This window comes from Pecten maximus, chromosome 5 (genome assembly GCF_902652985.1).
Source record: "Pecten maximus chromosome 5, xPecMax1.1, whole genome shotgun sequence".
Classification (NCBI taxonomy): Eukaryota; Metazoa; Mollusca; class Bivalvia; order Pectinida; family Pectinidae; genus Pecten; species Pecten maximus.
Window position 1 is genome coordinate 3,272,774 of NC_047019.1, and position 11,736 is coordinate 3,284,509.

At 36.1% G+C, this 11,736-nt stretch overlaps 1 protein-coding gene across 1 annotated transcript; it reads right to left on the minus strand.

The window, feature by feature from the left end:
- Positions 1-2,309: 2,309 nt before the first annotated feature.
- Positions 2,310-9,609, minus strand: LOC117326868 (basic phospholipase A2 3-like). The gene is made up of 5 exons (XM_033883654.1): positions 9,419-9,609; positions 7,203-7,276; positions 5,681-5,840; positions 3,763-3,881; positions 2,310-2,833 (listed from the first exon to the last, which is right to left on the minus strand). The coding sequence occupies exons 2-5, from the start codon at positions 7,249-7,251 to the stop codon at positions 2,706-2,708; spliced, it is 456 nt and encodes a 151-aa protein (XP_033739545.1). The 5' UTR covers positions 7,252-7,276; positions 9,419-9,609; the 3' UTR covers positions 2,310-2,705.
- Positions 9,610-11,736: the final 2,127 nt, after the last annotated feature.

Here is an 11,736-nt window from a genome sequence, read left to right on the forward strand (position 1 = left end):
ATCTATGGTCATCTCGTCCTAGCATCCCCCGCACCCACCCCTCATTGTTCTATTCCAATCCTTGCGTACCAAAATCAGTTCCTAACACTTTTATTTTCTGTTTGTACTCTCAACGTTGAAAGCTTAACTGAAATCAAATGCTATGCTTGTTCAGCGCCAGTGATACAAAGTTTGACCACAATCGCCTCTATTTTATTTTATTTTACTTACTAGGGTCCGCGATAATTCAGTCGGTTAGAGCACTTAACACGTAACCTCTAGGTGGATATCCCAAGTGCGTGGTTCGAATCTTGCTAGTTTATTTTTCTCGGAAATCTGAGAAACGGACCGGTCTGTGTTGTCGTGGTTGTGTCCTTGATCAAGACAATTTACCCTACTTTCTCTGGACGGCATCCGACGAGCCTCCTGTATGTTGTTCATTGAGGTAGTCACCAACTGCTACATGAAGACCCCGCCCTTCAAAGTGACCCTGGCTGTTCATTAGGCGATAAACCCCGCAAAAAACGCCATTGCAAGATATGTCTGTTATATGATTGATATTATGTACCGTCTGTACAACAAAGCTACTTTTTTCCGCTTTATAACGAAAAAAGTGGTATGTTTAGACTGACAGTCAAACACCTGTATGCAGCATCCGCTGAAGTATTTACGGCCGACAACAGATAAACCTCAAGCTCGTAGGAGTTACCTCTCCTTTACATGCTCACTCAGGAAGTCGCAATGTTTTACAATATAACCACAAACTCGTATGGACTATGCCGAGAAACAAGGTATTCTAATAATCATTGGCTAGTCCTAGCCCGGTATCAATCCTCTAGTATCTCTAAGACACGCTAGTTTGTCCTAATCAATGAACAACGTGTGACACGCAAAATGAAGTTTAATGTCATTATCTGATAATTACAAGAATTTGTATCTGCAGCTGTATGCTAATTATATCAGGACACCGTGGTCTAGTGGTAGGGCGCCTGGCTACGTAACCGAAGGATCGCTAGTTCGAGTCCCGGAACGGGCGCTGTGTTGTATCCTTGAACGAGATACTTTACTCTGATGTGTTCCAGTCGGCTGTGAATGAGTATGTGGTAGGGCCGTGCAAGAAATGTCGTGTGTAAGCTGTATTAGTACTGAGATGGCAGCTCCGGCTGTTTGTCTCCAAGGAGTTGAAAAAGTCACTGGCTGGTTGCAATAGGTCGAGTTTCTACGGATAGTAATTTGTGAAACGCAACGAGGGGGCTATGTTGCTATAACATAGCGGTATATACAAATCTAAATTATTATGTTATTTTATAATCAGAGGGAGAAAATTAACATTAGGACACCATCACTATCATCATCATCATCATCATCTGAGTCAGCATCATCATCTGATGACGGTGATTGTTTGATGTTCTACATTACCCCAGAAAACCACGAAGTTTCTTCACATGGAGTTCCCACATTAGGCGCCTCTTTCACCATTTGAATCGGACGTCATTTATCCTAGAGCTTGCCGCGTCACTAAATAATCAGTATCAAAGTTGCATATTGTCACACATGTAGATAAGTAGATTTCTCTGCATTTCACGAAACACTTTATAATTACAACTTTTTTTGGGGATAGGCTTCTGAATGTATTCGGTTTTGCACAGCTTTTCAATTCATAGTGGTCTATTTGATAGCGTTAAAAGCTTAACTTGTGAACACTACGAGCTCTCTCCCTTTGGCTGTAATTACGTGGGATTTTTTTTTTTTTTTTTTGTTTGTTTGTTTTTTTCATTTTCCAAAATTATGAAAAGAAAAATTATCATGTTAAAATAGCTTTTTCTGATTTTTCATTTTGTTTGTTTGTTTGTTTGTTTTTTGTTTTTGTCCTCGTCAATAACATGAATCCAGTTGAAATTTGTGTTGTAAAGAGCCGTGTCTATCTGTTGTCTATAGATAGACAGGATACGTTAGGTGCTATGTTAACTACAGTATATATGTGATTAGTTGTCAGAGGATTTACAACAAAACTTGTCGTCAAAAAATGAACATGAACCAAACTGACACTTAAGACAACGGATAACTTCCCGGCAGTGATTTTAGGTTTATATTCATACATTGTTAAGTAAACAATAGTTTTTTTTCTCATAGGATAAACAAACAACATGTTGATTCCCGTCAAGCAGAGTCTAAGGTATTTCAGTTATCATATAACCATCAAGGATTCTTATCATAAACAGATAGTACTGTGTAGTTTTGTCTGTTGCAGCCAGATTCGGCGACGCAATTGTTTATTCAACAATACAAAAGAAATTCTGCTTGATGTAAACAATAACAAAAACACATTGTTCATTATTTTTCAACCGTTCTTATTATATTATCCCTGTAGCAAAATGTAAAGAGTTTTGTTGCTCGATAATTTTTGTCATAAATCTCGATTCTTTGATACTCTCAATAAATATAGGTCAATTATGACGTCACATGGTTGAATGACGTCAAACCTATGCATGGTTGACGTCAAATCGATTCTGCAAGTTTTACATAGAGGACATACGCCGCCTTGTCACAAACTTATAATTGTACCCAATTCTAAGCAAAAATGTAGAACAATTTGAATCCTGAGTCTGATAATAAGAGAGCAGTTTACGGCTTCAAATTTGTTGCAATATCTTTGTCTGTATCCAAGATCTCTCCTTCACGGCTTGAGGTAGTACGAATTTTTAAATCCGTATCCATGGTTACTGTCATACACAACGTGATAACTTATAATTCTTGTAAGCTAAGTTATACTCCGTACTATTAAAAGCGTCTTTTAAACATCGAGCGAATTGTAGGTCGCATTCACAAACATCGTGTTGACATGGCCAGTTATCTGAAACAGAACAAATAATATATATTATTGTATACAGTAAGGCCGAACATATGGACCTTATAGACCTGTTTAAGAAATAAAATTTAAAGGCAAAAACAACCGAAAAATTGAAGAGACACCAAAACAAGAGGAAAGGCAACACCTTGAATGGAGAAGACACCAAAACTGAAGGAAAGACAACATCATTAATTGAGAAGACACCAAAACTAAAGGAAAGACAACATCATCAATTGAGGCACAAAAACAAAAGGAAAGACAACAACAGGAACTGATGAGACACCAAAACGAAAGGAAAGACAACAACATGAACTGATGAGACACCAAAACAAAAGGAAAGACAACAACATGAACTGATGAGACACCAAAACAAAAGGAAAGACAACAACAGGAACTGTGAGACACCAAAACGAAAGGAAAGACAACAACAGGAACTGGGGAGAAACCAAAACAAAAGGAAAGACAACAGGAACTGATGAGACACCGAAACAAAAGGAAAGACAACAACAGGAACTGATGAGACACCAAAACGAAAGGAAAGACAACAACATGAACTGATGAGACACCAAAACGAAAGGAAAGACAACAACAGGAACTGATGAGACACCGAAACAAAAGGAAAGACAACAACAGGAACCGAGGAGACACCAAAACAAAAGGAAAAACAACAGGAAATGTGGAGACACCAAAACAAAGGAAAAACAACAGGAACTGTGGAGACACCAAAACAAAAGGAAAGGAAATCGTTTAACATTACCATTTCTGTTTTAATGTGTAAGATAATACTTTTTGTATATGAATGAGAGAATTTTTATTGTAAGTGTTGCTGCCTATCCGATTACATGACTCTGACTGTTGCGAGGACAATCTCTAGGGATTAATTCTGAAAACTAGTGTATGTGGTAATGTAGATAACAGTATATATATATTACCTGTACACGAACACGTGTTCATTGCGTGGTCACAGGAATACCAGTAGTGGAATAGCTGTGGGATGTACCAGTAACACCTGCTCAGGTTTCCATAACAATTATCATGTTCGTAACAACACCTGGAAATGAAATTGCGAGGTCATACCCATAATACACTTAAAAGGAATCTGACAAATGTCACGTTCGCTTCATCGAATTACTTAATTCATTGGCACTCGTAAAATGACAGCAGTATTGGTTTATTAGAATTATATCATAAATATGAAACGCTTGAGCGTTTGTCAATCGTAACAACTCGGAAAAGTCCGTCAATGTTCCGAGCCTTGTCGATATTCAGCAGATTCAAACATAAAATGCACGCTCTTTGAATTAGAACCTAGGGCTATATGTCCGTCGTAGCTTTTCGGCTGATTCCGTTAAGGGAACGAGCCTTGACGGAATCGACCGAGCTGTTGCGATTGCGAGCTCCGCCTTTGTACCAAAATAAATCCTTAAACGTTCTCTTTACAGACATTTACTGTTCATTTAAATAAACCATTTATTACCAAAAAGTATTAGAAATACTCAAATAACAAGGGTTTTAGCAAACTTATAAACTCAAATTCCTAAAAAGATTCACTTGTCTGAAAAATGTGCAACGATATCGAAAGCTTGGCGACAAAGAAATGTATTTGAGAAAAGTTCTACATCAATGACAATTGTTTTATAAATATATGTTTAAAAAACTAAAACTAGAGAAAAAATACCAAAATAATCGGTTGACTGCCGATATACTAATCTTCCATGTAATATTTTAATATGATAATATTGCGATATCGCAGTTTGTCGTTTGATAGAATCTGGACAGAGGCCGTACAAACTGCTAAATTGATGTTTTTCCTTTTGCCATTAGAATCTAAGCTGTCAGATTAAGACGCTAAATAGTACAATTATGCTGTGAGCTTTTCTTTTATCTTATCAAAAATTATTATAAGTATCTATCTATATCAACTGCTTCCAAATAGTTCAAGCCAAAACAAAAATATAGTTGGTTTGGGGTAAACCGCCCGGCCCAGAAAAATGTACCTAGTTCTACTCAGAAAATTTTATTGTGAAAAATAATACTTTTTTTTTTTTTTTTTTTTAAATGACTTGACCGTTTCGGATATTTAAGTCTCGTAAACCCAAATAAGGGTAGTTTGTATTTCTATTGATTAAGATCACACAAATACATAATGGTTTCCAAACAGTTTATATCCTGGTTTGCTTTTGTATTGAAGTTGAAAATCTGTTTTCAGAACTGAATAATAAAAAAAAAATAAATAAAAAAAAGTTCAGCACTACCTACCTACCTATATGTAAACCCCCCTGGTCGGGCTACAGCACACCAAGACATTTTAAAAGACAGACTCAGCTAAAATCAGTCAGAAGGATGAAGCGTAGGGGGAACTTCATTTTTGTTTTGAATTATCTAAAGCGACATAGAACGACAGCGGAACTCTTGTACTTTGAAGATATGTTATTCATAAACATATAATCGATGAACCAATAATAAACAAGAAATGGATAAACGTCATAGTTTTAATGCTGGTGGTTATAATGCAAAACTGCTTGATAAATAAATTAACAAACTAATGCGTTTTAGCACGGATAACAAAATTATATCATTTAGAATCATTTTTGGTGATAAAAAGACTGTATTTAAATCAGGAATATAATTTGATTAATGTGTCATTTGTAAAGATACATCCACTTATTCAGCTTGCATTCAATCTTAACTTTTCGTTTCGTTTTTAACTGCATATCTGCATTTTGCATTTACCGCCACATTGACCAATCACATACATGTACTTCATCTTAACCAGTATCGCCACCTGTCGCGTCATATCCGGGGCCAAAAGATTATTATACATGCCGAAAAAAGTCTACATATAATTACCTATCTATATTGTCAAGCGGACGATGTCCATGTTGTCCCAAGCCACAAAAACAGCCATAATCGTTGACAGTAACACAGGATATCTGACTATGGAACTGTATAAGGTCACACAACTGGAACACGCTCCTCTTCTGGATCGACCGGGCGTATGCAAATCTCACTGTCACAAATATAAATGATACAACAATGGGTGACAACTCATTTATGCCAAAATAAGATAAGATGGAATTGTATTTCAGCTAGAGAAGAACAAAGCATGGATCATTGTTACAGGTATAGAAATACTATTAAATGTATATATGTAAGATAAGGACGTGGGATTCAGACTACAGACACCACTCCATTTACACAGGCAACAGATCGATATGGAGAATATTAGAAAAGACAGAAGAGTGTCAGCCAAAAAAAAAAAAAATAAATAAATAAAAACCCCAAAAAGGGGGGTATGTCGAAGTAAAATGAGAGGAGTGTGAAACAAAATAAACAAACAACCTTTAAGTAAATATGAATTAACAAAGAGGGGGGAGGGGGCATATTGACACTAACAATGCCCTTAAATCAATAAGTCAAATCAGTCTATCTCCGTTGTTTTTCCAGTTTTTGCATTGTATGACGTCTTGACTTTCAAACCTGACCTTAGCCATAAATAAAATATGACATCCAGATTTTTGTTATTTGTTTGTTTATATACTTAGACCCTTCTACTTCTACATTGAACAATGGTGGCAACAATATATATGTTAATTAATTTTTATTTATGAGACATGTTTCCCGATTACCTTAACGTTATGAAATGTCAACTGTTATAACATTTTTTTGTCAGTGAAATACCAAAAATCGTGAAATAAACAAAGATTTAGTTTTCAAATCATTGTAAAAAAAAAAAAAACTCTTTTGTTAGTTTGCACAAGTGCAAATGACACTTTTACTGCCTAAATAAATAAATAAAACGCTGAAAATAAATAACTATATAAAAAAAATTATCAATAAAAAAAAACAGATTCAAGAATACTAGGACGGTATCAGCATTGCTAGCTTTATTAAAAACAAAAAAACAAAAAAACAAAACAAAACAAAAAAAAACCAAAGAAAGAAAAAAAAAAAAACGACAACAGAAACTCGTGTGTGGTAATGTTTTTCTAAACTACTATCACAAGCTAAACTCATGAGATATCTATTATCACTAAATTACATTAAACGTTCTCTATATACGTATTTATTGTTTATTATTTATCGGTTGTAACAAACAAAACAACAAAGGCCACAACCTTGTCTGCACAACAAATTACATCTACTGTCATATCCAAAATGGTCGACCAAAGTACAAAGATATTAGCACCTTTTAAAAGAGTAATGCCAACTTAGGGTTACGCAAAAGATATTAGCACCTTAAAAAAGCGTAAGACCATCTTAGGGTTAAGCAACCGATCGCCAAGGGGTCTGACAACCATGTTAGGAGAATATCATGTTTATGATCTTGTCTTCAAAGAGATAAATTGTTCTGACATAGATAAAGACTTACCTTTATAGAGAACAATTATAGCAGTGATTAGGATTATTTTTAGATCCATATAGTCTGCTGTCGTTTAATCAATTCTGTAAAAAAAAAATAGAATGTTAACATATTAAATAAAACATTTATCACAAAGGTAATGATGAAGAAGAAAAATACACACTAAAATTTATGAAACGTGTAAATATAAAACACATCCCCTTTGATAAAATTGATATATTTGATATTTGAAATTAATCAGTGTACATTATGTTTTAATTATTGTATAATTGACAATAGACAATAATAATAGCGTTAAAAAAATCTATGACTATGACTTACACCTGAAAAGATTTACGGTTGTGAAGGCAACTGTGTCTAAGGTAAGAGGATGAAAGTATAACAGAATTTTTAAGTGAAATAAAATAAGACAACAAACTGGTGATTAGAGACACATGTACAAGCCGGAGGACAGCGACAGGGTCTGAGGAGACACTTACACAAAAAGACAACTGGGGAGACACCAAAACAAAAGAAAAGACAACAACAAGAACTGAGGAGAAAAACTGCATGGACACCAAAATAGAAGGAAAGACAACATGAACTGAGGAGACACCAAAACAAAAGGAAAGAAAACAACAGGAACTGGGGAGACACCGAAACAAAAGGAAAGAAAACAACAGGAACTGAGGAGACACCGAAACAAAAGGAAAGAAAACAACAGGAACTGAGGAGACACCGAAACAAAAGGAAAGAAAACAACAGGAACTGAGGAGACACCAAAACAAAAGGAAAGAAAACAACAGGAACTGGGGAGACACCGAAACAAAAGGAAAGAAAACAACAGGAACTGAGGAGACACCGAAACAAAAGGAAAGACAACAACAGGAACTGAGGTCACATCAAAACAAAAGGAAAGACAACAACAGGAACTGAGGAGACACCAAAACAAAAGGAAACACAACAATAGGAATTGAGGAGACACCAAAACAAAAGGAAAGACAACAACAGAAACTGAGGAGACAACAAAACAAAAGACAACAACAGGAACTGAGGAGACATCAAAACAAAAGGAAACACAACAATAGGAATTGAGGAGACACCAAAACAAAAGGAAAGACAGCAACAAGAACTGAGGAGACGCCAAAACAAAAGAAAAGACAACAACAGGAACTGAGGAGACACCAAAACAAAAGGAAAGACAACAACAGAAACTGAGGAGACACAAAAACAAAAGGAAAGACAACAACAGGAACTGAGGAGACACCAAAACGAAAGGAAAGACAACAACAGGAACTGTGGAGACACCAAAACAAAAGGAAAGACAACAACAGGAACTGTGGAGACACCAAAACTAAAGGAAAGACAACAACAGGAACTGTGGAGACACCAAAACAAAAGGTAAGACAACAACATGAACTGAGGAGACACCAAAACTAAAGGAAAGACAACAACAGGAACTGAGGAGACACCAAAACTAAAGGAAAGACAAAAACAGGAACTGAGGAGACACCAAAACAAAAGGAAAGACAACAACAGGAACTGTGGAGACACCAAAACTAAAGGAAAGACAACAACAGGAACTGAGGAGAAAAGAAAGTAAAAGGGAAGACAACAAAAGGAACTGGGGAGACACCAAAACAAAAGGAAAGACAACAACAGGAACTGTGGAGACACCAAAACAAAAGAAAAGACAACAACAGGAACTGAGGAGACACCGAAACCAAAGGAAAGACAACAACAGGAACTGAGGAGAAAAGAAAGTAAAAGGAAAGACAACAACAGGAACTGGGGAGACACCAAAACAAAAGGAAAGACAACAACAGGAACTGAGGAGACACCAAAACAAAAGGAAAGACAACAACATGAACTGGGGAGACACCAAAACTAAAGGAAAGACAACAACATGAACTGGGGAGACACCAAAACAAAAGGAAAGACAACAACAGGAACTGGGGAGACAGTAAAACAAAAAAGGAAGAAAACAATATGAACTTGCTCGGGAGACGTCAAAGCTAAATGAAAAACAACAACAGGATCTGAGGGAAAACCATCATTAACCGTCATGAGCCTCGATTTAAAACCAAGGTTGTCCCAAAACGGGAACAAGTGTGGGGACAAAACAACCACCAGATATATCAACGAGCACCTTTAATTAAAATGGTGTATGGAATTTGTAGGGTAAATTATTAGTACAAGTGTATATGTTTTTCAGCAAATTGTCACAAATAAAAATAGTCACATACCTCGAATCTACTTTAGTATGACAGCCCGGAATCGTCCCGTTGGACTGTAAACACGTGCTACCCTATGATGTCAATAATGCTGTCAATCATGGACTTCGGCCGGACACCCGACTGAGCCCAGATCGTATACACAAACATATATAGGTCAGACGAGATGGATATGATATCTAATCTACATCTAGACAGGGTCAACGTCAGTAACTTTCTTATAGATATTTATCACCATGATAACACTTCCCTGTTATAATAACATTATACAAGCATGCGTGTTCGACGATATTTTGACCCCGACGACCAATTCCCAGTCACCAAATGCCTGATTCGCGTGTGGCTGCATCACGCATTTCAATTAATCCTCTTTCTCTTGACACTCTGCATACTGTAAAAGTTCATATTTTAGCGGTAATCCTTATTTTAGCGGTAATCTTGATGTGCGCAAAATAAATAGCTTTTACTATATTCTCCTTACTTCGAAAGCTACGTTCTTCACGATAACCATAGAGACATATTCTTCTAGAAGACGATTTTGATAGCTGTTCATCAAATCCTTTTCCCCAAAGTTAATTATGATTACAAACTTAGATTATCTGATCCTTAAGTTTCTTCTTTTTCTTTCTTTTTTTCTCTTTTTTTTTTTGTCCCAACATTTGAATTTTTCTGTGTTTTCTACCATGCTTCAAGCCAAACGCAAGGACACAGTTTTCTTAGATTTTACTAAGTACATTAGCTCTTTGATTTCACTGTTGGTGTCAGAAAATGTCTGTCTATTTCAAATATACTATGCTGACAGCTTATTTCATTCATCTTTATCGCATATCACGGCTGTGTTAAAACAGATGTTGTCATGCTTTGACATGATTTGATATTTTTTTTTTAAATGTTCTTGTTACATCTTCGCGACAGGACATTCGAAACCATTACCAAGGAGAAAACAAATAAAAGGGGCGGGGAGGTAATGTATACAATAGTATATAAAAATCAGATATCTCAACAATGGAATTAGGTTTAAATGGTACCTCACACAATGCCTCTCAAAGGAAGTTAATTAATATCGGTCATCTCAAATTATTTGACCAGTACAATCAGTACTCTACCAGACTCTATCGACAAGATATCAACGGTATTTGTTACGGCCGGCAGGTGTTGAGCCGATCATAGGACTATCTCGTGTCAATGGTCATCTGGTCATTAGAATACGACCACGCTCGTGAAACCAGTAAGCTATTTACAAATTGTTATCACAGATAACGGAGCTGGCTAGACAATGATACAATGTACAGACGAGAGCTGGTGACTCGGTCAATACGTGCATATCAGTATAATGGCTATACTGGTCAGCAATGACCGTGATAGTTCTGTAAAGATTGCTATTTTCTCTTCCTCCCTTTTTCTGGGGAAAGGAATAAAATACCAAAACATAAATACATATTATGAATACGAAATTTTGGTCTGTGTTGTTGTGCTTGTGTCCTTGTAAAAGACACTTTTCCCTATGCTTTTTCTTTTGTGGCATGCCACGGACTTCCTGTATGTTGTCGGTGATGTAGTCACCAACTACTACAAGGAAACTCCGCCTCAAAAGGAAACTGGCTGTTTATGGGGCATTAGACCCAGTAAACAAGCAAACAAACAATTAAACAATTTATCTAGAGGGCAATGGTAAGGAAACTATGAAGGACACGAGAAAAATGAAAATGGGCTTGAACAAATGATGAAATAAAACAAAATTATACATTAGCGAATCATTTAAATTAAGATATGGGATATCATTATCAAACACGTGAGAATATTCTGAGCCTTGATAATGTAGACATTTGATACAGGATAACGGCAAACCTCGAGGACTGAAATTCTACCTGCAGAGCATATCAATCAGAGCTTTTTGCAAAGAGGTGCACACGTATACAAGGTTTCCAATCCATGTATTTTCGGATCATGTATCCATTAATACTTCCTATGTCAACTGTTTTGTAAGGTTGATCAATCGTTTCGAGGATTAAAAGCACCAACATTTCCCCCTGAAATCATCTACGTCAATGTAATGTAAAAAAAAAAAATCATTCGTGATCAATGGATTAATTCATGAATTACCCGGGGTAACAACGAAAATTTAAACTCGCGAAAAACAATGTTTTTCATTAACACCAGACACTCAGATTAAGAATGAACTTGCCATTAACCAAGAATACAATATTCACCTATCAAAAACAACTTTATTTGTGACGATAGCAAAAGCTTAAAAAAAACATTGCGTTGAGTTGTTAGAAAAATTCTTCTATTGCGGGGTTCTCACCAAAATATTTTGCCAAGTGGGTCAT